Source organism: Microcaecilia unicolor, chromosome 3, assembly GCF_901765095.1.
Source record: "Microcaecilia unicolor chromosome 3, aMicUni1.1, whole genome shotgun sequence".
In the NCBI taxonomy this organism is placed as follows: Eukaryota; Metazoa; Chordata; class Amphibia; order Gymnophiona; family Siphonopidae; genus Microcaecilia; species Microcaecilia unicolor.
Window position 1 is genome coordinate 182,971,491 of NC_044033.1, and position 27,961 is coordinate 182,999,451.

The window sequence follows — 27,961 nt, forward strand, 5'->3', positions numbered from 1 at the left end:
GATTTCAGTGGGTAGAATCAAGGCCTACAAATCCCACACTGCTCTGGGATATAAGTTCAAACCTTGGACTGGTCAAGCAGTCTCCTTCCTGGAACTGAGTAACCTGGCAGTTCTGCTTTAGGATTAGTTACACTGTTACTGTGTATTTTTTAAACCATTTTTGGGATATATATTGTATTTTTTAGGTTCTTTGCATTTTATCATTACCTGTTGTTCTTTTTCTGTTTTGTATGGCTACCTAGATCCCTTTTTAAAGGGCATGGTATGGATTAAATGTTAAATTAAATGAATGATTTTGGCATCCTACAACTTGTAATGGCAAGCGGGGGGGGGGGGGGGGGGGCAAAGAAAGGTTGTTAGCGGACCAGCTCTTTGAGGCCCTGGCTCATGTCCTGGTTCTTTAATATTTGCCCCAGAGCATTCTGGGATTTGAAGGAGCAGGCGGGCGCCAAGAAACACCATCAGATCAATGAGGCAGATGGAACATCAGAAGAGAAAGGACCCAGTTCCTCCCTCTGTCTTTAAAATGATTTACAAAAGCCTGCAAGGTTACATGGATGGACAGGCTGATGCACAAGTTTAATGAAAAAGACCAACATGCTTTTGTCAGCTGAGATGCTTTTATTCAACACTACAAGAAACCAAAGCATGAACAGTACAGCAAACATCTCCAGCTCCTGGAGGATTCCTCCCTGTGCCTTCAGAACCTGCTGGGCCATTGCCGGGAGAAGGTTCCAATAAATACCAGATTACAAAAATAAATATAATTTCTCACAGTACATATAACTTCATAATACATTAAATAATATAAAATACAGTGTTAAATAAACTTCATATAAATATGTAAATAATAATAATAATAATAATAATATAATTTAGGCTCAAACATTTGGACAGTAAAACTGATACTAACAGTATATAAAAATATGATCTTGTATAAGGTTTAAAATCCATAAATAAATTGTGAAAGGTGCCAGAATTTACCTCCCCCCACTTACTAAGCTATGTTGCAATGCTGCCACTTGAATGGCAGTTATGCCACATTTTAGAGAAATAAAGTGTTAAAATACAGAGAAGAAATGGCATGGTTCCTTGTACTCAGATTAGCTGATGGCGGTTGGGGTAGGATTTCACAGTTGCTCACTGCCCTTACTGAGAGCATGGCAAGCCATTTTGAGCCGTCCCAGAGTCATGGTGGCGGGGGTCTCCTGGGGTAAAGACTCGGGCCACAATGGAGGAGAAGGATGACAGGTTCCAGGCAGCTTTCTCCAGCATATACCCCCATTGCCAGTTCTCAACTGGCGGAGGCTGGAAGACACTGCCACTGCTGGTAAAACCATGCATCTGAAATGTAAGCAAAGATAATCACAAATTACACAGGCCTGTTCATAAAATCTTGTATCCTAGGACCATTTCATACCTACTCCATCTGCTCTTTTCTTGAATCTTCATGTCTAGAAGATTCTACTACTACTTATTTCTATAGCGCTACTAGACGATCGTAGCGCTGTACACTTGAACATGAAGAGACAGTCCCTGCTCGTCAGAGCTTACAGTCTGGGATTTACACCCCTACTGTTCCTCTGCTCGCAAAAACATTATACACTGCAGCAAGTTTTAGAGTGGGCCTGGGCTTAAATTAAGTGTCTCTCCATGGAGGAGGCTGCATTGAATGGACAGTTCTCTCCTCCACATGTTCCACTTCCACCTGTACTGCTGAATCCTCAGCTCTCTTAGGGACCTTTTTAATAAGCGGTGGTAAGCCCACCGCGGGCGTACCGCACACCGAACTAGACCTACCACCAGCCCAACGCGGGTACCAGGGGGTATTTCCACCCCCCCACCAATTCGTAGCATTTCCGGTGTTAGCAGAAATATTTTAAAAAATATCTCCACAGGGGGGTTACCCAGTGGTAATTGGACAGTGCCGCACACTACCTGGTTACTGTTGGGTTAACGCGGGAGCCCTTACCACCACCTGACTGGACTTGGAGACATCTCTCAGTCCAGTCCCTGTACTGCTGAACCCCCATGCTCTCTCAGAAACTGCCTCCAAACCCTGACCCTGTACTACTGAAGCCTGAGCTCCAGTGGCGTTCCTAGGGTCGCTGACACCTGGGGCGGATCACCGATGCGCCCCCCCCCCCCGGGTGCAGCGCGACCCCCCGGCGAAATGACGGACACCCCCCCCCCGGGTGCATCTTTACCAGCTGGAGGGGTGCCGCGCGTCTGTCGGCAACACTCGTTCCCTGCTCCCTCTGCCCCGGAACGGGTTACTTCCTGTTCCGGGGCAGAGGGAGCAGGGAACGAGCGTTGCCAACAGACGCGCGGCACCCCCCCCCCCCCCAGTGGCAAAACAACGGAACCTTTTCCTGGCGAAACGACCCCCCCCCTGGGTGCATCTTTACCTGCTGTGGGGGGGGGGGGTGCTGCACGCCTGTCGACTTCACTCGTTCCCTGCTCCCTCTGCCCCGGAACAGGAAGTAACTCATTCCAGGGCAGAGGGAGCAGGGAACGAGTGAAGTCGACAGACACGCGGCACCCCCCCAGCGGCGTGCACCCGGGGCGGACCGCCCCCACCTTGGTACGCCACTGCTGAGCTCTCAGAGACATCCCCAAGCCCAGCTTCCGTACTATCTCGGTGACATCAGCTTTATGCAGGAATATCTCTTTTCTCTGAGGAAGGCCTTGTGCTGAAACATGGCCCATGTTGGTTCTGGATCATTTCAGTCAGGACTATTTGTGCCAGTGTAATGTTTCTGAACAACCATTGAAGAATAAAGAGTTTTTTTCCATCCTTTTTGTTCTTTTGCATTCACTGTGAAAGGTTTGATTTGCCCTCTCCCCTTTTTGGGCTCTTGCTTTGAACTACCATTGAAAACGTGTCAGTTAAATTTAAATAAATTGCGTAAGAAGACCTGGTTATATAGGAATCTGGCACCACTGCCCCGTTTGCCCCTCAGCACAGTTACCCATGAGTGCTTGAGAGAGAACACTTTATACTTCTATGCTGCTGGGCAGCGCAGCTTCCAAGATTATCTTTACAGAATTGGGCTGTGAATTATAGAAGAGGCTCCCAGGGCCACATGTCCTATAGATTGGATTAATACCAGGCCCCCGGGAGTGAACTGGACTTGGGTAAAACCGGACTCTCCACACTATGATGCCCTTTATCGTTTGTTCCTGAACTTTCCCCAGCCCAGCGGCGTACCAAGCTGGGTGCACGCTGCTGGGGGGGGGTGCAGAGAGCAGCCGCACGCCTGTCGGCTCCACTGGTTCCCTGCTCCCTCTGCCCCGGAACAGGTTACTTCCGGGGCAGAGGGAGCAGGAAGCCAGCAGAGCTGAGAGCCGCGTGGATGCTCCCAGCAGCTAAAAATGCACCCGGGGGTGGGGGATGCGCATCGGCGATCCGCCCCGGGTGGCAGCCGACCTGGGACCGTCACTGCCCCAGCCATGGGACATATGCATTGAAACCCTTATGCAAACTCCTTGAAAAGATTAGACAAGAAGGAAACTCCAAAACAGGGAGGAAAGGACAAAGGGATGAGAGAGCGTAAAGTCACAGCAACTTCTTCCTCTTTGGATCGAGCGCCCCTCTTATCCGACCGTGAACGTCATCCTTTTCCTGTTCCCTCGTACTTTTTAAGGTCAATCTGATCTGTCTCACCCCCACATCTCTCACTTTGGGACTTTTAATGATGGTACTTACGAGAAGGAAAGAGCAGGGGCCAAAGTAGAGCCCTCCCACTCCTCTTCGCAACACCCCGCATCCCCCTCTCCATACCTTGTAATACATGCACAGCTACTCCCTGTTCCCCCCCCCCCCCCCAATCTCTATTGCATATGTACCTGATACTTTCTAATTTCTGCTTTTCTTCCGCATTACTGACAGTTTCATCAACTCTCTAGTTTTAGAGTGGGGAGATGTTAAGAGCTGTTTGCTCTCTTGAAGTGGCCTTTCTCCAGTACGCTTACCTTCAGGTTCTTCTGAAGGGTCTCCATGGTATTAATAATCGTCTTCGTGATGCTGACGATCCTGTTCATGATGTCCTCATCCTCAGGATCGATATGTTGGAATACATCCCTTTCTTTGGTTTCTTTAGTCATCCACTGAAACAAGCTTCGATACCAGTGCAGGACTTCCACGATCTTCTGGAGGCAGTTCTGCAGAGAGGGGGGGGCACATAAAGGGTGATTAAAAGGCCGAGAGAGGCAGATAGCTCTTTCCGGCAGTAGGAAAGAGCTCACAGATGCCCTCGCTGAGATTAGGTGGTGATATGATAGAGGTCTATAAAGTGGAACAGGTAAATGCAACCCCCCCCCCCCCCCCACCGATATTCAGCCAGTGTGGTGTCAGCAGAAGCAGGGTGGGCAGAGATGGGAAAGTCTGTACCTACCTCGCTGCCCTTCTTCAGACTGCAGGGGTCACAGCTGTGGTTGCAGCGGACTCTGGGAAAGATGTGATCTTTACGGTCAGGATTCTCTGGCTCAGGAATGAAGATCTGTGCCAAGAAAACAAGCAGAGGTAAGAGAAGTAGTGAATGTGTCCAAATCTATCCTACCCCCCCCCCCCTCTTATTCATTATTTATTTATTTGCCCACTTTTTCCCACCTATTTGCAGGCTCAAAGAGGCTTACATAGTACCGTGCTGGCGATCGCCAGTTCCGGTATGACAAATGCATAGCGATATCATAGTAGAAGTCGTGTGTGACAGACACATTATGGAATAAGAAAGAAGGAAGAGTTATGTCCATTTCGAGTATTAGAGTCGTCGTGTTGCAGACTCAGGAACTTAAGTTGGATCATTCGGGTATGCCTTTTGAATAGGTAAGTTTTTAGTGACTTTCGGAAGTTTAATAGGGCTTGTGTTGTTTTCATGGCGTTTGGTAGTGCGTTCCATAGTTGAGTGGTTATGTAGGAGAAGCTGGATGCATAGGTTGATTTGTATTTGAGTCCTCTTCTATAATTCACAGCCCAATTCTGTAAAGATAATCTTGGAAGCTGCGCTGCCCAGCAGCATAGAAGTATAAAGTGTGCTCTCTCAAGCACTCATGGGTAACTGTGCTGAGGGGCAAAGGGGGCAGTGGTGCCAGGTTCCTATATAACCAGGTCTTCTTATGCAATTAATTCAGCATGTAATCAGTGCCACAGAAACTGCCACCGAATTTAGCCCAGGAGCAGAACTGTAGAAAATGCCCTGATGATCTAATATTGCCCTGGGACGCCTGGTAGTCCTAGTTTGGGACGTACACTCAACCTTTATCTCAACAGCGCAGGCTACAGGATGACTCTCCATCGCTTCTCCCCACTGCTTCTGCCAGGTTGCCCACCATCTAGTTCTCCTAATGCTGGTGGTTATAGGCTGGCACCTCACTCTTCTCCCACTGGGTTAGGCAGGAATCAGGGTACACTACTTTCCTTTCCCTGTTTTGATTGTGGTCTTCCAAGAAGGGTCAGGTGTCCAGAAACTCTCTCCCTCCCCTCCCCTTCTTTTGATCCAGGGCCCTCATCCTTCCTCCGCTCCTCCCATCCTTATGACTGGTTCCTGCCTGGTTGACAGGGGGACTTCCTATCCACGTCATCTCCTGTTGAATGGGTTCACGTTCACGGTATGAATTGCTCAGATCTTACAGGATCAGCTGGCATGACCTAGTTCATAGCGGGAAAGTGGACTTGTGTATGGCAGGATGCGGACACGGGTAGTAAAAAGCGTCTTTTTGTACATAGTAAAAAATGTGAAGTCAATGTCAATTTATGTAAAAATGCTGCAGAATCTTTTAGGCCTTGCCACAGAATTTACCGTCAAGCTGCCACAGGAGAATGGGGTGGGGGACTGGGATCCCCTCTCCCAACATACTCACCCCTTCAAGCTTATACAGCCTTTTCCAAGTCTCAGAATACAGATACAAAAATGTCCATTTGTCAAGCCGCTCTACTGACTGCCCTAAGACGACCTTTTCATTTGGGGATTCCTTGTTTACACCTTCTTTTATTTTTGTTTAGACTTTGGTTACAGGTATTTATTTATTTTAAACATTTATAGTTTCTCGTGGCAGCTGATTCTCTGATAATAGAAAATTCCACAGTGAAATTTTGGAAATTTTATTTGTGGCACATTTGCCTAGATTTCCATATTAAAAATCACGCAGTGGCCCCCATTTACTAACTCATTGCATATGAAAATGATGATGTGCTTTATTTGCTACAAAGTCCGTTTTATGCAGTGGGATTTGTGGTGGATAAAGTGCAATAATGCTGTTAATGGTGGTAAATAGAGGCTAGAGGAGGAGTGGCCTAGTGGTTAGGGTGGTGGACTTTGGTCCTGGGGAACTGAGGAACTGAGTTCGATTCCCACTTCAGGCACAGGCAGCTCCTTGTGACTCTGGGCAAGTCACTTAACCCTCCATTGCCCCATGTAAGCCGCATTGAGCCTGCCATGAGTGGGAAAGCGCGGGGTACAAATGTAACAAAAATAAAATAGATACTATTGGAGATTCTACATGGAATGTTGCTATTCCACTAGCAACATTCCATGTAGAAGCCTGCGCGGCCACATTGGTGATCTGCAAATAGTAGCAACAGTGGAGGAGTGGCCTAGTGGTTAGGGTGGTGGACTTTGGTCCTGGGGAACTGAGGAACTGAGTTTGATTCCCACTTCAGGCACAGGCAGCTCCTTGTGACTCTGGGCAAGTCACTTAACCCTCCATTGCCCCATGTAAGCCGCATTGAGCCTGCCATGAGTGGGAAAGCGCGGGGTACAAATGTAACAAAAATAAAATAGATACTATTGGAGATTCTACATGGAATGTTGCTATTCCACTAGCAACATTCCATGTAGAAGCCTGCGCGGCCACATTGGTGATCTGCAAATAGTAGCAACAGTGGAGGAGTGGCCTAGTGGTTAGGGTGGTGGACTTTGGTCCTGGGGAACTGAGGAACTGAGTTTGATTCCCACTTCAGGCACAGGCAGCTCCTTGTGACTCTGGGCAAGTCACTTAACCCTCCATTGCCCCATGTAAGCCGCATTGAGCCTGCCATGAGTGGGAAAGCGCGGGGTACAAATGTAACAAAAATAAAATAGATACTATTGGAGATTCTACATGGAATGTTGCTATTCCACTAGCAACATTCCATGTAGAAGCCTGCGCGGCCACATTGGTGATCTGCAAATAGTAGCAACAGTGGAGGAGTGGCCTAGTGGTTAGGGTGGTGGACTTTGGTCCTGGGGAACTGAGGAACTGAGTTCGATTCCCACTTCAGGCACAGGCAGCTCCTTGTGACTCTGGGCAAGTCACTTAACCCTCCATTGCCCCATGTAAGCCGCATTGAGCCTGCCATGAGTGGGAAAGCGCAGGGTACAAATATAACAAAAAAAATAAAAAATAAATAAAAAATACGACTTTACAAAAAATGGCCCCATTGCTTAGAAGGAAACATGGGCACTAGATGCCATCAGTGCTGGACTATGGCCCAGTGGCGTAGCCACAGGTGGGCCTGCACTTAGGGCTCAGGCCCACCCAACAGTGGGATCCCAAGCTCGGCCAGCTGAAGACTTCCTCCAGATGGTAACGAAAACGCTACTCTCCATGATACCGGCACCTGCGTATGTTCAGTTTTCAGCGCATGCCTGCTGCAGACTGCCAAGGTGGAAAGAAGCGTTTTCCCACCAGCTGAGATATTTTTTGGGTGGTGGGGGGGAGGGGGAGGAGAACAATTGGTGCCCACCCCCTTCTTCCCCAGGCCCACCCAAAATCTGTTGTCTGGCTACGCCCCTGCTATGGCCCGCATTATGGCTCCGAGGCTCTAACGTGGGAAACAATAAGCATGCCAAAGATTAGAGCAAATAGCATGCTAATGTAGTCAAATGGATGCCAATGAGGTCATTTCTTATTCCTTCCCAATGCTCAGAGAACAGCATACAAAACAAAGCCGCCCTTACCGTTGTAAAAATAACGCCAGCTGAGAGCAGGCGTTAGGGCGCTTGAAGAGAGGATTTCTCATGATTCTTTCTTTAAAATCTGCCGGTTTTTCTTTCATTTCAAAGCAAAAGGAAGCCCGTGCAAGCCCCAAAGCGCCAGTAGTGAGAAACCAATGTGCACGAGTCCGAGAAAAACCTGACAGTGAAAGCACACACTGGTGCCTGTTTCCTGCCTTTAAAAATAAGCCTTCTAAGATTAAAAAAAAATTGAAACGTTTATATTTAAAGGCGCAGAAAATAGACGCCAATGTGTGCTTCACAGTTGGGGTTGCCTGGCACATGTGCAGAGAAGCTGGGCTTACCACAAAACTCTTCTGCGCATGTGCCAAGCACATCTCCCATCCTTGCTTTCGCTTTAATCGTGTGCACATCATTTCCTTTACATAAGTACATAAGTAATGTTGAATAAAAGCATAAAAATGTTGAATAAAAGCATAAAAAAATTGGAGTGGAATGCTTCAAAAAAAACATGCAGAGCTAGCTGTTTCAACACTAAAATCTCCTGGGACATGATGGGGCCCACATTAGCCAGAGGCAGGCTCCAGAAAGTCTGTGGGATAGAAGGTAGGGGGGTAATAGAAAGCAGATGTTCTGCACATGATTAACAGTTTGTGGTATTCAGAGACTTGCACAGGGATGTTGTATAGTCAGATGCCAAAGAAAGCTATATAAGACCAATGAGAGATCTGTGCCTTTAAGCATTCTCTGACTGCTTTGTCTGAACATGCTTCCTGCATACCTCATAAAAGGTATGCAGTACAATTGTAAATAAACTTTTTATATTAAATCGTCTAGTCTTCTCTTCAAAGTGGCGAGCCAGCCAGGAGTAGGCCGCAAACGGAAAAGAGAAGGCGAGACGAAGAACAAATTAAGTGTGTGTTGTTAACGAAGTTTTTTACAGGATTTTGAGAGAGCAAGCGTTGTTTACGCCTGATTTCTGTGCTCCACTGATGTGGGATTGATCAAACTACTGACGTGGACATACAGGTGATAACTCCTGGGCTTGCTAAAAGAGAAATAAGAAGACGCGTGAGTAAGCTTACACTGTGGCCTTATATATTTGTTTAGTTTTGTAGTTTTCTGTTTTGTATATTTTCTTTGTTTAGGTGCAGTAGTATATTTTTGTAGGTTGTGGCTCTATAGGAGAAATTGTAATAGTCAGAATAAAATGAAAGGGAAAGGGGCAGATAAGAAAGAAAAGCCTCCTGTATATGCTATGTATTTAGATTTAGATAGTTCAAAAAAATGCTCCCCTTTGCAGCATGTCATAGAATTATTCCCATTAGAAAAAAAACAGATTGAAAAAATTCATGAGAAATGGTATGATGCAAAAGATTCTTTTTTGAGCTGGTCTCAGTATGGATCGTTTGAAAAAATACAGCAAGAGCGGGAAAAGCAACCTTTTGTTCAGCCTGAAGGTTGAGGAATGTCATCTGTTTTTGATTTCTCGGTGTTTGGCTGTTAAAGGTTAAAAAGGTCAGGAAGAACTGAAATTTGTTTTGTTCCTTTTAAAAGATTGTTTTAGATTAGATTTAAATAAGTTTGATTTTGTCTTATAAGGTGATCTCTGTTTATTTTAAAATATGTGTTATTCTGTTTCTAGTTCTCTATGTGGAATGTCTTTGCAATTTAACTTTGTTTGACTCTTTTTTAAGTGAGATTCCTGCAGTGTTAAGAGATCATCTGGTTTGAATTAGTCACTAGCTAGTTCTGTGTGTAGGTTTAATAGAAGAGGTGATTTAAAATCTTTAATAACATCTGAACAATATGATTTGTCAGCAATTTGGTCACTATGCCTCAGAATGTTATCAGAATGCAGGAATGCCCCAAGTACAAATGCAGACGCAGCAAGGATTGATGCCACAAGTAGTAGTAGGGATGCCTGTGAGTGCCCCGCAGACTGCCTTACAGCAGCCGGCGATGCAATCACAGGGACCAGGGGCTGCAGTACAGAGACAAGGCACTGTAAATGCTTTTCCAACTTGGCAGACAGACCAATGCTATTGACTGGAAGCAGACCAGTGTCAGGAGGAGGGAATGATTTTCAGATTAGACACAAGGGAACCCTTTATTACATTGACAATTGGCAAATATGGAACTCCTGTGAGATTTTTGATAGATACAGGGGCGAGTACCTCTGTGTTGTGTGCAAAACCACTGGGAGTTAAGCTTTCAAATCAGTATAGAACAACAGTGGGATTTACGGGGATAGAACAAAGAAAAAGGCTAACAGAACCCACTCTGGTGCGCTTGGAATGCCAACCGCACGGTTCAAGGGAGGCTGTGGTACCCTTCTTAGTGGCACCTGATTGCCCAGTAAATTTGTGTGGTAGAGACTTATTGTCTCAATTAGGATTGTGTTTAGATTTTGGAAATAAAGAAATACCAAGTTTGCTCACCATGGTTCAACAGTTGAATAATGAAAATAAAGTAAGGGTTATGGAAGAATTACCACAACATATTTGGAGTACAAGTGATTCACCATATGGACTAGCCATAAATGCAAAACCCCATAAGATAGAATTAATAGAAGGGGCAAAGGGGCCGAAGCAAGACCCTTACCCCATACGACCTAAATTAGTATCCAAAACCTTGGAACACATTGATAAATTATTGAAATGTGGTATTATTGAACCTTCAGTATCCCCGTACAATACCCCATTGTTTCCTGTCCCAAAAGGGGAAAACAATGTAAGGATAGTACATGATTTAAGAGAGCTAAATGAGGTTACAAAAAATCAATTTCCGATTTGTGCAAATCCTGCTACTCTTTTGCATACCCAGAATATATATGCATATAACACTGTTATTGACTTGTCTAATGCATTCTTTTCAATACCTCTTCATCCAGAGTCTAGGGATTTGACGTCATTTATAGTACAGAATGAGGCATACAGGTGGACTAGGATGCCTCAAGGCTTTACTGATAGTCCATCGGTATTCTCAAAACAACTGATGATGGATTTAAAGGATTTCAGGAGTCAATTGCCTGACACGGTGTCATTGTTTGTCTATGTAGATGATATTCTACTGTCTGCTGAGACTGAAGCAGAATGCCTAGATTGGACTACAAAATTATTTTTGTTATTAGGAGAGTTAGGATATAAATGTAACAGGGAAAAATGTGTTATAGCTCAGTCTACTGTCACCTTTTTAGGACAAAATGTTTCAGCAGAACATAAGGTAATTATACCGGAGGTTATATCTATTTTAAATGAGACTCCGGTACCGCAAACAGTTACCCAGTTACGTGCTGTTTTGGGAATGTTAAATTACTGCAGACAATGGATACCAAATTATACACAAAAAGTAATGAGACTGTATAAACATTTGAAACTGCCCGCAGCTACACCAAAGAATACACTCATTGGAAGAGCAGGATAAGATAATATTGGCTAAGATTGTGAGGGATTTGTTATCCCCAGGACCGTTAGCAGTAATAGATATCCAATCACCTGTGCATTTGTGGGTAAAAGACATGGGAAATAGTTGGGCAGCTATGATTAATCAAAATAATGAAGTAAATGCACCAGTAGCTTTTTTGTCAGGCTCTTTTAATCATGTGGAAAAGGGAATGAAAGAAATACCAAAGTTACTGACAGCTATAGTGGCTGCCGTAGGTAAATGGAGAGCACAAATGCCTTTTGTTCCTATTGTAATACATACCAACCACACGATTAAAACGCTGTTGAGCCCTAGCCAAACAGCATTGACAGACACTAGATTTGGAAAATATCAAGCAGTACTTTTAGGACAAGATATAAGAATAATACCATTAACTAAAGAACAGAGAAATAAGATAGATCTGCTTTTTCCTGTCGATCAAGAGGGTGAGATTGATACTATAGAAATCCCTACATTTCACTGTCTTACTTTTGAACCCTTATCTGATGGATTAATATGGTTTACAGATGGAGCTTGTGAAAGGACTGTTGCAGGCTTTGCCTGCGTGCAGGTAGATGAGAATCTAAGAAAGATAATGCAAGTACAATATAAAACCCCTCCTAACCAGACTGCACAGCATGCTGAACTTTTAGCCGTTATTACGGCCTTACAACACACTGATATGACTCAAAATGTCACTATATATACTGATAGTGGTTACGTTGCAAGTTCACTACAGTATCATATATTAAAATGGCAGCGTAGGGGGATGATAACCAGTGCAGGTAAAAATTTACAACATTACACATATTGGAAATTGCTGTTTGAAATTTTGGCAAGAAGGGAACGTGAAGGTAGAAAAACTGCAGTTGTGTGGACCCCGGCCCACACTGAAAAGCCAACCTTTGAAGCACTAGGTAATGCAATGGCTGATGCAGCAGCAACGGAGGTGGTTAAGCAAAGTGAAAAGATTTTGTATAATACTAGACAGACACAGGAAGGGCCACTTACGAATGTAGATAAGATTGAAATGTGGCAGCCAGAGGGACAGGAAAGTGAAAAATGGTTGAAGAGAGGATGTATGAAATTGGGAAGTGAATGGTTAATGCAGAAGAAGGATTACCTTGCATGCCAATGAGCCAGGCGATTAAGGTATTGGCTGAGTGGCATGCAACCATGCATTGGAATAAGGAAACAATGAGGCAACAATTTGAGCAAAGATTTTGGACTTTAAAAATTGATAACCTGATTCAACAGGTTGTGCGTCTTATTAAAATCTCTCAATAAAGAAATGGTGGGAAAATCATATACCTGGCTTGATTTGTTACCATTAGCTTTGATGGTTATAAGGGCCCAACCTAATGGGTGTACTAAATTGACCCCATTCCAAATTCAGACAGGACGTCATTTCTTCCCGATGCAGACAGCAAGTACTGATAGCACAGCTCAGTACTGGCAAAAGCTACAACCTATGTTGAACCTGACAAGTGATATGATCCGAACAAATGTAGTATCACAGGCAGGAACTACTAATGATGTTTGTGCTTTTAAAGTAGGTGACCTAGTGCTACGAAAGAACTTTACACATAAAACATGGAAGGATCCTGTGTATGTAGGGCCTTTTGCTATCACGGCCCTTACTCAGACCTCTGCCCGTCTGGAAGGTCATACTTCTTGGATACACTTATCAGATATTCGACGAACTAATAATATTGAAATGGACAAAGAATAAACAAACATCATGTCCCTAAACATGATGGTATTGGGATGTTGTTGTTTGTTAATGGACAATGAACACATATGATAATAGACTTGTTGCAGCGGCCAAAATGTTGAATTTGACTGATTGTATCATATGTGCCCACTGACTGACATCATCCTTGTCCTTGCCAACTATGATATATGGGACTACAATGATAAAATCATGTCTGTTATCCCAATAATACCTGTGTAAGAGATGATGAAAACCTTCATTGGACAAATGAGACTATTTATAAGCAAGCCTTGCTTATGGACAAGTACCCACAGACATCATGTTGGTGTCTGATTAATAGTATGACAACTGAACACATTCCCCCGATAAAGTGCACTTACACGCAAAATGTTATAACAACTGATTCAATGAATGTTATGCTTTTAATTTGTGTAATTTTTAATGCCACATCAGCTAATGAAAAGTAAGAATGAATGACAGTGCACTTCCCTTTAATGAAGCTCACTGTCCTATAAATTATATACCTCAAGAGATATAAATTTTGTACCCTAGTACAATTGAATCTGTTTAATGCAACATGTATTAGCATGTTTGCAAAGATGTGCCAGGATGCTTTTAAAATAACAATGATAACTGAAATTCAGAATAAATAGAACTTTAATATGTCAGCCAAAAATATTGAAAAAAGCGTGCAGAAACTGAATGCCACAAACAAGGGGGGAGGAGATTTAGAAAGGAGGTAAGAAAACAGACTGGAGCTGAAACAGATGTGTTGAGGCCTGGAATATCAGTCCTCAAAGGGAGGATGTTGAATAAAAGCATAAAAATGTTGAATAAAAGCATAAAAAAATTGGAGTGGAATGCTTCAAAAAAAACATGCAGAGCTAGCTGTTTCAACACTAAAATCTCCTGGGACATGATGGGGCCCACATTAGCCAGAGGCAGGCTCCAGAAAGTCTGTGGGATAGAAGGTAGGGGGGTAATAGAAAGCAGATGTTCTGCACATGATTAACAGTTTGTGGTATTCAGAGACTTGCACAGGGATGTTGTATAGTCAGATGCCAAAGAAAGCTATATAAGACCAATGAGAGATCTGTGCCTTTAAGCATTCTCTGACTGCTTTGTCTGAACATGCTTCCTGCATACCTCATAAAAGGTATGCAGTACTGCCACACTGGGAAAAGACCAAAGGTTCATCAAGCCCAGCATCCTGTCCACGACAGTGGCCAATCCAGGCCAAGGGCACCTGGCAAACTTCCCAAACGTACAAACATTCTATACATGTTATTCCTGGAATTGTGGATTTTTCCCAAGTCCATTTAGTAGTGGTTTATGGACTTGTCCTTTAGGAAACCGTCTAGCCCCTTTTTAAACTCTGCTAAGCTAACCGCCTTCACGTTCTCTGGCGAGCTGATTTTCTGCACTGTTGGCTTACAGCAAGACTTCCGAGCATCAAGGCAAGAGTGCTTACAGTTACTTATTACTTGTGCGTCTGAGTGTATAAAACCCCCAGCCCCTGTGTATGTATGTGGTATCAAAGCGACTTTAGGAGGGGGGGGGGGGGTTCCTGCCACATTTACATGGCCGTGATTAAGCCAGATTGTAAATATATAAGGTGCGCTGATATCAGCTTATGCTTGTATTCTATAGCAGAATCGGGACATCCAGATGCTGTTACAGAACAGGCTCTCACCACATGGAGATGCCCACTTATATAATCGCCCCCTTCATGACTGGGTAATTTGGAGGCAGGGGGTTAGATTTTCTTGGGTGGGGCTCAGAGCGGGGTTAGGCATGGAGGCAAAATCTTGAAAATGCAGGATGAAGGGTCAGAGATGAAGGACCGGCAAGGGGATGAGAATGTGGGAAAGGAGTTGGAAATGGGGGAAAGAGGATGGGGCATGGGATATCCTGGTCTAAATCTGGAGGAATGAGGAGGAACAGCAGCCACATGTTAGTGCAGTGGGTGGAGATCTTGGGGAACTGGGTTCAATCCCCACTGCAGCTCCTTGTGACACTGGTCAAGTCACTCAACAACCCCCCCTCTCCATTGCCCCAGGCATAAAAATGTGGATCGTGAACGCACTAGGGACAGAGAAAGTACCTAGATGTAATAATACATAAGCCATTGATTGTACCACTAAATTAAACATAATTATACTCCACTATAACCATGTCTAGAAATGTGGACTTAAAACAGTGACTCTTTTTCATATCAAGAAGGGAAAAGGCCTCAGGATATGCTACAGATACAGAGTATCTTTCAATCATAGGCTAAAAACCTTTATGTGTCAAAAAAATGCCACCTTTGATATTTTTTAAGACACATAAAGAAGGTTTTTAGCCTATGATTGATATAAGAGATACAAACAGAGTATCTGTAGCATATCCTGAGGCTTCTTCTTTCTTGATATGAAAAAAGAATCATTCTGATGTTTTAAATCATAGTGGAGTATAATTGTTTTGTTTGATTGGGTGTTACACAGACTCCACTTTCCTCTGTTGATTGTGACTCCATAACTCTTTACCCTGCCACCAGCCAGACCAGAAATGTGACCCGAGTAAGAACACGGGCCAGAATCTAGGAATTGTCCTCTCTGTACATCATAAATGATTTACAAAATAATAATAATACAATTATGTCCATTTTTAGTTTAACCATTTATATTGCCTTGCAAATGAGATGATCTTAATTCAGACACAGAAGGTGATTCCTTCTCATCTGGCATTGATCTCTCTGTCATTTCTCTCCACCCCTAACTCCTTTTTCTGGTGTGTATCCCCCCCCCCTCCCTTCCATAAACTACTGGAATCTCTTATCTCAGTTACATTGCAAAACAAAGACAGGCCCTCACAATACAGCAAACACTGATCTGGCAACTCCAAAGTTCTGTATGTATTCAAAACTGTGAAAATAAAAACTGAGCACAATACAAAAAGATATCAGGGCCACATTTCTCCAAAACAGAATGAGCAGTAAAAACTCTGGACAAGATGGGGGTCCGTGGGGGAGGGGAGGGGGAATGAAGTAGAAGCGGCAGCAATACACTATGTTGTACCTGGCTACCAAGCTAGAAATGTACCTATTTCGGGCAAAGAATAGTGGCTGCCCTTTTCGTACACTTAGATATGCCGAAACGGGTCAGCAAGTAAGGTGCAGGCGAGACTTTATGTCTACTTTAACTCTTTACACTTTCTATTTTAATTACGGTTACTTTGGGCAACACCTCCCCGGTGAAACTGTCCTATCCTATCGGTAAAAGCTACCTGAATATCCCACCGACCTACCCCACACCCGGCAGATCAGTGCGGGAAGGAGAGGGTGTCAGCTGCTCCCCTCTCTCCTACCTCCACAGCTTCCAAGTTACCCAGTTCCAGGAGGGAAATTTTAAGCCAGTCCTGGATTTCAGCCAACCCCATCCTGATGCATCATTGCGGGACCTACTGCATTGATTTCAACAGGCAGAATCAGGAATTACAAATAGATCCCACACTGCTTTCAGATATAAATTCAAAACCAGTACTGGCCACAGTCTCCCTTCTGGAACTGGGTAACTTGGCAGCTCTGTACCTGCAGCAAAGGTGTACAGGTGTGGTTACTAATCCAGACTTCCTTGTATCTTTCTCTCAAGGATCGGAGTCGCTTCCCCTTAACTAACAGCCCAAAAGTCACATCCCGTGTCCTACAGATTGGATTAATACCGGGTCCCGGGAGCGAATCGGGCAAAACCGGACTCTTCTCGTTATGATGCGCTTTATCGTTGTTCCTGAACTTTCCCCAGCCACGGCCCATATGCATCTAAGCCCTTCTGCAAACTCCTTGAAAAGACTAGACGAGAAGGAAACTCCAAAACAGGGAGGAAAGGACAAGGGTGAAAGAGTGTGAAGTCACAGCAACTTCTTCCTCTTTGGATCGAGCGCCCCTCTTATCTGGCCATGAACGTCATCCTTTTCCTGTTCTCTCGTCGATCTGATCTCTCTCACTCCCACATCTCGCACTTGGGACTTTTAATGATGATACTTATGAGAAGGAAAGAGCAGGGGCCAAAGTAGAGCCCTCCCACCCGTGTTGGGCAACACCCCGCATCCCCCTCTCCAAATTTTGTAATACAGGCACAGCTGCCCCCCTGACCTCTATTGCATATTTACCTGCTGCTTTCTAATTTCAGTTCCTCTTCCGCACTGTTGACAGTTTCAACCAAGCAGGTTTAATTGACACGACTTTCTAGTGTCCCTGATTCTTCGAAGGCTAAGCCTCGCATAAGAACATAGGACACTGCGCATGGCTTTCCTTTAAGAAAAACCACAATGGATCATGGAAAGCAGGCGCCTGGGGCGCCAAAACTTAGGACGGGGGGGAGCAAAACAGCCAGTAGAGTCGACTGGATGAAGCAGTTTACAGGGACCCCTACGGCCTGCCAGCCAAAGAGAGAATTGAGCTGGCCAGACTGGGCGATAGTAGCTTGCAATGTGGCTCCTCTACACACCACTCTTCCTTCTGTCTGGCACTGTCTGTGACAGACAGCTGAGCTGGTGAGCTAAGCAACGCTGCACAGCCACTGGACGGCACCTGCATTCTTCCACGCCCTACAGAACTCTCATAGCCAATCAGAGTAAACGGAACTCTCCCCAGCCAATAGGAATCCTGAGCGAGCCTCTGGCGCTTCTGGCTTCTGTCATTCAAAACTGCGGGATTTGCCTAGGCAGAAAAATCGATCTTTCTTTCTAACTCTCAGCGTCCGCAGCCCATGGCATTTGCCATTTTTTCCCACGTGATAGCAGCGGAGTCTGGTTGCCACTGTCCTGGTCTTTAAGTGGAAGTAGGCTACCCACTCAGTAGCCAAAAGCTTCAGGTCAGTAACAGTGCACAGCCAGCTTCCAGACCCTCATATATGATGTCTAGCTCTGATTGCTTTAAGAAAAAGGAGACTGCGAGCCCTACAATTCAATGGGTTGGGGGGGAGTCAAATTCCAGATGTTTCTAAACATCTAACTACTGGAAACGCCAAATGAACTTGGTAGTTGTCTGTCTTGCTCTGATTTCTATTCCCTCTCCTTACCAACACACACCACTTTCCTGTTTGTAAAACAAAGAGTAATCAAGTTAAATGCAGAAAAGAAAAGGCAAGAACTTACGTAAGAATGGTTGTACAACTGCATGGCCAGCTGGTTCAAGCTCCGGGACGCGTTTTTGCAGCCGTCCCAGCTACCTGGCACTTGTCGACCAGTGGCCCTGGCCGTGCTCCCCGGTACACATAATGCGATCAGCAGAAAGATGACTTTCCCAGACAGACCACCTGCCTCCATGTCTTCCCTTCTCCTCTCCTACAGAATAGCAAATGTCTCCTCCAGTTGTCTTGTGCTTGTTTAGGGCGATGAGGGCTGGTATGAGGTCTGGATTGGATTCAGGCTGTACTTATCCACAGTGGTGAGTCAGTCTGGCCCCGGGCATTCCCCTTGGGATCCCAGGTGGGCACGGGTGTTTTGCATTTTAGCTGGTCCTCTCCAAAATCATTGTCGTCTGTCATCTCGGCTCGTCCCACGTTGCTTTTCAGGAACAATGTTGTTGCTTCTCTAGTTTCAGCTGTCAAGGCTGTACTCATCCTCTTCCGGTCCTCGAAAGTCTCTGAAACCCTCGAGTTAATTCTAAGCTGCTGTTTCACAACTTTTGTGTAGGTGACATATGACTCTTAACGATGATCGGTGTGTAAGTGGAAAGCACTCGCTAGAAATGTTATCAATTCCATCAGTTTCTGACTTCTCCGAATTTTTTTCCGAAGTTTTCTGTCGTCTATTTGTTTATTTATATTTATTTATTCATACTTGCATCCCACAATTATCCAAAAATGAGTTTCGGTTCAATGTGGCTTACATTTAGCAGAGATTACATTGATTCAATTACATTTACAAGTTGTATGATGCTGTGTTTTACAGTGGTTGGCAAGATAAACATTAGTGCATTTTAAACTTTCTTTGGCATTTGGCTTTGTGCTGTCTCCAGGCTATGTGCCCACCATGAAGTCAGTGGGGAAATATCCCTTGGGAGCTAGCTCAGTGGGTACTGTTGAGCACCCCCAGTATTGTGTCCAGGAAGGGTAATTTCTATTGTTTATAGCACCCCAATCATGTTAACATGTTGGTACCTACTATTCCCACCAATAGCTGTGTGTATACTGGACAAGGAGAGAAAACACAGGACAGCAGAAGGGTTATTATATGACACTCCAGGTTGCAAACTGATCAGTGGTTTTCAACATAAGGAAAATATACTAGTTAGCTAGATTCTGGGACCTCTGCTCAGTGTGCCGCAGCGGCTAAGAAAGCAAATAGAATGTGAGGTATTATTAGGAAAGGAATGGAAAATAAAAATGAGGATGTTATAATGCCCTTGTATTGCTCCATGGTGGGACAGCACCTTGAATATTGTGTGCAATTCTGGTCACCGCATCTCAAAAAAGATATAGTAGAATTAGAAAAGGTACAGAGAAGGGTTACAAAAATGATAAAGGGGATGGGACAACTTCCCTATAAGGAAAGGCTGAAGCAGCTAGGGATCTTCAGCTTGGAGAAAAGATGGCTGAGGGGAGATATGATAGAGGTGTATAAAATAATGAGTGGAGTGGAACGGGGAGACCTGAATCACTTGTTTACTATTTCCAAAAATACTAGGACTAGGGGAAACACAATGAAGCTACAAAGTAGTAAATTTAAAATCAATCGGAGAAAATATTTCTTCATGCAATGTGTAATTAAGCTCTGTAATTTGTTGCCTGATAATGTAGTAAAAGCAGTTAGCTTAGCAGGAGTTAAAAAAGGTTTGGCTAGCTTCCTAAAAGATAAGCCATTATTAAAATGGTGAAAATCCACTGCTTATTTCTAGGATAAGCAGCATAAAAAGTATTGTACTGTTTTGGGATCTTGCCAGGTACTTGTAACCTGGATTGGCCACTGTTGGAAACAGGATGCTGGGCTTGATGGACCTTTGGTCCGTCCCAGACTATGGTGATACTTATGTTCTTATGGTATCGAATCTACCTAAGCCCAAAGGTTGTGTATGGTCCTTGTATTATCAGATCTCCAGGGCCAGAAATCTCTGAATTAAGTGCATCTTAGGGAGAGGGAAGGGAGAGCTAAACAAGACAAGAATTTGGAAAGAATAGAGGAGCAAAAGTGGATGAATTATAAAATAGAGAGAAACACATTATTTTTCCCATCTTTTTTCCCTAAGTCCAAATACCTCAGGAAAAAAAAACAGGAGTTTGTATGGCAGGGTGTGCCAGACAGTGAAATGATTATCAGTGGGCTCTGTAAAAATCAAATAAATAAAAGTTCTCTAAAGAAGCTTCATTATTTTAAGCACATTCGCGACCACCTCTGGGAAAAGGTACTCAAATCTCCAGAAACAAAACAAAAAAAGAGGGTTGAATGAATTCTGTTAGCGCAGGGGCCCTTTAACTAAGCCACGTAAGCATCTATGCATGTCCAATGTGTGCCTTGCGTTAATTTAATTTTTGGTGCGTGTTCGATACGTGCGTCCGAAAAATAATTTTCAGACACACGCCAAGCGGCATTTGACACACGTAGTTCATTACCACCCGGTTGCTGCGTGAGACTTTACCGCTAGGTCAATGGCTGGCGGTAAGGTCTCAGACCCAAAATGGACGCGTGCCAATTTTCATTTCGCCGCACGTCCATTTTTGGCAAAAATTTTAAAAAGGCATTTGTTTACAAATGCCCTGAAAAATGATTCTGCACATGCCTAAAACAGGTGATTACATTATCGCAGCCCATTTTTCAGCACACCTTAGTAAAAGGAAACTGCAATTTTTAATGCAGCCCAAACCCCATCCTTTTTTGTGAAAAGGAAAGCTACAGGGTTCAAACATGTAACCTTTGCAGACTGCTTATGGACCCATGATATGAAAATTTGGTCTTTCTCAACACTTTGGATCTACTATTTTAGCATGCACTGAAAACGCTAGTGCGCCTTTGCAAAAGACCTCCTTAGTCACCTTTTCCTAGAGATGGTCACATTTCTTTGTAAATCGTGTGTGTCCCTAGTGACTACTTTGGCCTGCTTTTCTCATTAATTTTTTTTTCTGACCTGAAGGTTTTGGTCAGACTTGTTTTCTCTTTTGATCTGATGTCAGAACTGTGGTTTTTTTTGGGGGGAGAAGGAGGAGAAGGGACTTTACGGCTTTTGTACATTTTCTTTGGGGTGCGAGTAATTAACATTTTAATCTCAGGATGAAAGCTTTGTACTAGGAATCCTTTTTATGTCCCCACACTGAAATATTCAGGGCTTGGGTTGGATTATTTTGTATGAGGGCTACTAGTCCCTTCTTTCTACCAATAAAGCATTTTTAATAAAAAAAATTCCTTTATAAAAAGAAATTATAGTTTTATGTTGATGCTCATGAGATCATCTGATGGTCAGTGTCCAATGACATGATAGGTAGGGGGAACACAGCTCATGCTTCTGAATCCCATTCCTCATGCAAGAATATATATAAAAAAAAAACCAACCAAGTACTAAGGGGTCCTTTTACAAAGGCACTGTAGCATTTTTAGCATGTGCTAAATGCTAGAGTCATCCATATGGGTATCTCTATCATTTAGCACATGCTTATTTTTAGCAAGCACTAAAACGCTAGCATGCCTTTGTAAAAGGACCCCTAAGTAATTAGTTGAAATGAGAAAGAGAGACTATGAGACTCATTTTCGAAAGAGATGGACGTCCAAAAAGCGACATAAATCGGCACTTGGACAGAGACGTCCAAATCAGTATAATCCTGGCCAGGATGAACAGACGGATGCAGAAATGTTAAAGGAAATTAGGGATGCAAACAAACTGGGCAACACAATAATAATGGGTGATTTCAATTACCCTGATATTGACTGGGTAAATGTAACATCGGGACACGCTAGGGAGGTAAAATTCCTTGATGAAATCAAGGACAGCTTTATGGAGCAGCTGGTACAGGAGTCGACGAGAGAAGGAAAAATTCTAGACCTAGTCCTTAGAGGAGCACATGATCTGGTGCGGGAGGTAATGGTGCTGGGGCCACTTGATAACAGTGATCATAATATGATCGGATTTGATATTACCTTTGAAGTAAGTATACATAGGGAATCAAATATGTTAGCGTTTAACTTTAAAAAAGGAGACTATGATAAAATGAGAAGAACGGTGAAAAGAAAACTTAGAGGAGCGACTGCGAGGGTCAAAAATTTACATCAGGCGTGGATGCTGTTCAAAAACACCATCCTGGAAGCCCAGGCCAAATATATTCCATGTATTAAAAAAGGAGGACGGAAGACCAAACGACAGCCAGCATGGTTATGAAGGAAGCTATTAGAGCTAAAAGAAAATCCTTCACAAAATGGAAGAAGGAACTGACTGAAAATAATAAGAAACGGCATAAGGAATGCCAAGTCAAATGCAAAGCGCTGATAAGGAAGGCTAAGAGGGACTTTGAAAAAAAGATTGCATTGGAGGCAAAAACACATAGTAAAATTTTTTTAGGTATATTAAAAGCAGGAAGCCGGCAAAAGAATCGGTTGGACCACTAGATGACCGAGGAGTAAAAGGGGCAATCAGGGAAGACGAAGCTGTAGCGGAGAGATTAAATGAATTCTTTGCTTCGGTCTTCACCGAGGAAGGTTTGGGAGTGATACCGGTGCCGGAAATGGTATTCAAAGCTGACGAGTTGGAGAAACTTAATGAATTCTCTGTAAACCTGGAGGATGTAATGGGGCAGTTCTACAAACTGAAAAGTAGCAAATCTCCTGGACTGGATGGTATTCATCCCAGAGTACTGATAGAACTGAAAAATGAGCTTGCAGAGCTATTGTTAGAAATATGTAATTTATCCTTAAAATCGAGTGTGGTACCAGAAGACTGCAGGGTGGCCAATGTAACTCCAATTTTTTAAAAAGGTTCCAGAGGAGATCCGGGAAATTATAGACTGGTGAGTCTGACGTTGGTGCCGGGCAAAATGGTAGAGACTATTATTAAGAACAAAATTACAGAGCATATTCAAAAGCATGGATTAATGAGACAAAGTCAACATGGATTTAGTGATGGGAAATCTTGCCTCACCAATCTACTACATTTCTTTGAAGGGGTGAACGAACATGTGGATAAAGGTGAGCCGGTTGGTATTGTGTATCTGGATTTTCAGAAGGCGTTTGACAAAGTACCTCATGAAAGACTCCAGAGGAAATTGGAGAGTCATGGGATAGGAAGTAGTGTTCTATTGTGGATTAAAAACTGGTTAAAAGGTAGAAAACAGAGAGTAGAGTTAAATGGTCATTATTCTCAATGGAGAAGGGTAGTTAGTGGGGTTCCCCAGGGGTCTGTGCTGGTACCGCTGCTTTTTAACATATTTATAAATGACCTGGAGATGGGAGTAACTAGTGAGGTAATTAAATTTGCTGATGACACAAAGTTATTCAAAGTCGTTAAATCGCTGGAGGATTGTGAAAAATTACAAGAGGACTTTATGAGACTGGGAGACTGGGCATCTAAATGGCTGATGACGTTTAATTTGAGCAAGTGCAAAGTGATGCATGTGGGAAAAAGGAACCCGAATTATAGCTACGTCATGCAAGGTTCCATGTTAGGAGTCATGGACCAAGAAAGGGATCTAGGTGTCGTCGTTGATGATACGTTGAAACCTTCTGCTCAGTGTGCTGCTGCGGCTAAGAAAGCAAATAGAATGTCAGGTATTATTAGGAAAGGAATGGAAAACAAAAATGAGGATGTTATAATGCCTTTGTATTGCTCCATGGTGCGACCGCACCTTGAATATTGTGTTCAATTCTGGTCGCCGTATCTCAAAAAAGATGTAGTGGAATTAGAAAAGGTGCAGAGAAGGGCAATGAAAATGATAAAGGGGATGGGACGACTTCCCTATGAGGAAAGGCTAAAGCGGCTAGGGCTCTTCAGCTTGGAGAAAAGGCGGCTGAGGGGAGATATGATACAGGTCTATAAAATAATGAGTGGATTTGAACGGGTAGATGTGAAGTGTCTGTTCACGCTTTCCAAAAATACTAGGACTAGGGGGCATGTGTTGAAGCTACAATGTAGTAAATTTAAAACGAATCGGAGAAAATATTTCTTCACTCAACGTGTAATTAAACTCTGGAATTCGTTGCCAGAGAATGTGGTAAAGGCGGTTAGCTTAGCGGAGTTTAAAAAAGGATAGCTTCCTAAAGGAAAAGTCCATAGACCATTATTAAATGGACTTGGGGAAAATCCACTATTTCTGGGATAAGCAGTATAAAATGTTTTGTACTTTTTTGGGATCTTGCCAGGTATTTGTGATCTGGATTGGCCACTGCTGGAAACAGGATGCTGGACTTGATGGACCTTTGGTCTGTCCCAGTATTTATTTATTTATTTATTTATTTATTTACTTATAGCATTTGTATCCCACATTTCCCCACCTATTTGCAGGCTCAATGTGGCTTACATAGTACCGTAATGGCGTTCGCCAGTTCCGGTAAGAACAAATACAAGGTATGGCAATACTTATGTAAGCAGAAATTCGATAAAAATGTACAAAATCATGAGTAGGGTGGAACAGTTTTTAACCATTCAAACAACACTAAATCAAGAAGACATGCCATGAAGCGAATGACCAGCAGATTGAAAACAAATTCTAAAAAGTAGTTTTTCCTGCAGTATATAGTTAAACTATGAAATCTAGTCCAAGAGAATGTGCTCAAGGCAACTAACCACAGTTCCCTCTAAGCTGAGCGGGAGTCCTCCACCTACAGTCCTGCCAGTGGGTGGCGCTGTTTCACTATCACATTTTCAATAGTGAGGGATAGGCAAGCTCTGCAGGACTCCAAGGAACCTACCTATCTCTAGCGATTCAAAACACAATATTGAAGCACCCCCCCCCACCCCACTGAGAGCAATGCAGTTAGAGGACACCTGTTCAGCTTAGAGTGTAACTAACAGTGAAACTCAACAGAAGGTCAGACAAGTTCCTAGAGGAAAACTTAATTTAAAATATTAGAATCAGTGGCATAGCTAGGTGGGTCGCCAGGGGAGCAGCCACTCCCCCAAACGAATATCTGTCGGTGATGGCACCTATTTTTTAATGTGATCCAGCTGGCCCATTGAGCCTGCACATAGCAACATACATAGTAACATAGTAAATGACGGCAGATAAAGACCTGTACGGTCCATCCAGTCTGCCCAACAAGATAAACTCTTGTATCGGGTGGGTTTTGAAGGGCTCACATTTACCAGCACAAGTGTAGGGGGGATGGGCCTGGGTCTGCCTGCCTGAAGTGCACTGCACCCACTAAAACTGCTCCAGGGACCTGCATAGTGCTGTCATGGAGCTGGGTATGACATTTGAGGCTGGCATACAGGCTGGCAAAAAAATTTTTTTTTAGGGTGGGAGGGGTTTGGTGACCACTGAGGGAGTAAGAGGAGGTCATCCCCGATTACCTCCGGTGGTCATCTGGTCAGTTTGGGCACCTTTTGAGGCTTGGTCGTGAAAAAAAATGGACCAAGTAAAGTCGGCCAAATGCTTGTCAAGGACGCCCTTCTTTTTCCATTATCAGCCGAGGACGCCCATCTCTTAAGCACGCCCCAGTCCCGCCTTCACTACGCATCTGACATGCCCCGGTGAACTTTAGTCGTCCCTGCGACGGACTGCAGTTGAGGGCACCCAAAATCGGCTTTCAATTATGCCGATTTGAGCGACCCTGAGAAAAGGACGCCTATCTTCCAATTTGTGTAGGAAGATGGGCGCCCTTCTCTTTCGAAAATGCCCCTGATTGCCTCTTGCTAAGTGCACATTGCATGCCTATTACTACACTCAAATCCTATTATTTCTCTGTTGCTTTGGAACATCTCAGCAGTGATTTTCTCTTGACTAGCATTCAACTGTTGTTATTTAATTGTACATACTGGTTGTTGTCTTTCCTGTCATAATGGAATTCTTTTTTCTGTGTCTTTTTATTTTTTAGCTGTTTTGTAAACCGCTGTGACCTGTTTGTTCAGAAAGGGAAGATATAGCAAATTTTAATTAACATAAATATAAACATACACTTTAATAGGCAGTTTTACATGGGACCTGTATAGGCCATGTTGGGCACTCCCTCTCCCCCATAGTTGCTGCATTTCGGGGCCCTTTTACAAAGGCGTGTAAGGGCCTATGCGTATCCAGCGCGCACCAGACTGGCATTACCGCGCATGCTCCTGGTGGTAATTCTGAACTTGGTGCGTGCTGAAAACATGCAGTAGAAAATATTTTCTATTTTCTACCGTGTAGCGCTTACCCAGAGGTAAACGGCAGTGGGCGTGCACTGCATGCCTACCGCCCGGCTAGGGCGTGACACCTTACTGCTAAGTCAATGTGTGGTGGTAAGGTCTCGGGCCGAAAATGGACACGCACTGGTTTTTATTTTGCCGCACGTCCATTTTCTGGCCCCTTTAAAAAAGGCTTTTTTTCCAGGACGCGGTAAAAACTGGCCTGGTGCGTGCCCAAAAGAAGCGCTCACACTGCTGTAGACCACGTTTTGCCACGGCTTAGTAAAAGGGCCCCTAAATTTGCAGCTGCTACAGGGTAAAGTCCTGCGTTAAGCCTCAGTAACTTGAAATTCTACCGCAGCTTAGTAAAAGGGCCCCTATCATCTCCATTTTAACATTACATTTCCAACTGAAACTAAACACTGAAAAAACACATTGCCTTATCCTGAGTCTCTTCTCAACATAATAACTTCAAACCCACAACCTTAAACACTCCAGGACACACACTCCCTATCTTAGATAGCATAAAAATACTCGGAGTAACTATCGACCGCAACATCACTCTCAAGAGCCAAGTAAAAATGGTAATACAGAAAATGTTCTTCTCAATGTGGAAACTCAAACGAATAAAACCTTTCTTCCCGAGGGACACCTTTCGCAAACTAGTACAATCAATGGTCCTAAGCCATGCAGACTACTGCAACGGAATATACGCGGGATGCAAAGAACTCACCAAAAAACTCCAAATAGCCCAAAACACAGCAGCCAGATGATATATGGTAAAACACGATTCCACAGCGCTAAACCCCTTCAAGAAAAGCTGCATTGGTTCCCAATCAAAGAACGGATCATCTTCAAAATCTGTACTTTAGTCCACAAAATCATCTACGGCATAGTCCCAGGATACATGACAGACCTCATTGATCTACCAACTAGAAACAGACTCGGATCAGCACGATCATACTTAAATCTACACTACCCAAACTGTAAAGGGCTAAAATACAAAACAACTCTCGCATCCAACTTCTCCTACATATGCGCACAAATATGGAATGGACTCCCGCATGCAGTGAAAACAATACATGACCACCTAAACTTCAGGAAAGCATTGAAAACCCACCTGTTCAAAAAAGCTTATCCCACTGATCCAACATAAATCCCCACACCCAGCAACACAAGATAATCTACGATCGTACTGGACAATTTATTATCCTCGACCCCACGACGCCTGAAACACTTCTACCTTTGATTATAACACAACCTTGTATTTGTTATCAACCATAATGGCAATTGCCATTACGTTACTTTGTAAGCCACATTGAGCCTTCAAATAGGTGGGAAAATGTGGGGTATAAATGTAAGAAATAAATAAATAAATAAATGTCTTTTTTCTAGTCATCCACACTTCTAAAGAAACCTTAAATAGTATTTGTAACCAAAATTAAGCAAAAGTTGACTATTACCAATTATAATGTTAATTTTGTGAATTGTGCTCAATATTTGGTGCATTACATTTTACCCAAATCATCTGATCTGTAATATCACCATCCACCCATCATTGCACCAGAGTCCATTCCTACCTACCACTAATTGCTTATTTATTACTCA

At 43.5% G+C, this 27,961-nt stretch overlaps 1 protein-coding gene across 1 annotated transcript in view; it reads right to left on the bottom strand.

The window, feature by feature from the left end:
* Positions 1 to 886: 886 nt before the first annotated feature.
* LOC115464305 overlaps positions 887 to 27,961 on the bottom strand; it is a 62,191-nt gene continuing 35,116 nt past the window's right edge. Inside the window, exons 2-4 of the mRNA XM_030194695.1 lie at positions 4,398 to 4,502; positions 3,976 to 4,164; positions 887 to 1,344 (exon numbers count right to left, since the gene is read on the bottom strand). Coding sequence (XP_030050555.1) covers positions 1,150 to 1,344; positions 3,976 to 4,164; positions 4,398 to 4,502 — 489 coding nt within the window. The 3' untranslated portion in view covers positions 887 to 1,149. The remainder of the gene's footprint in view (positions 1,345 to 3,975; positions 4,165 to 4,397; positions 4,503 to 27,961) is intronic.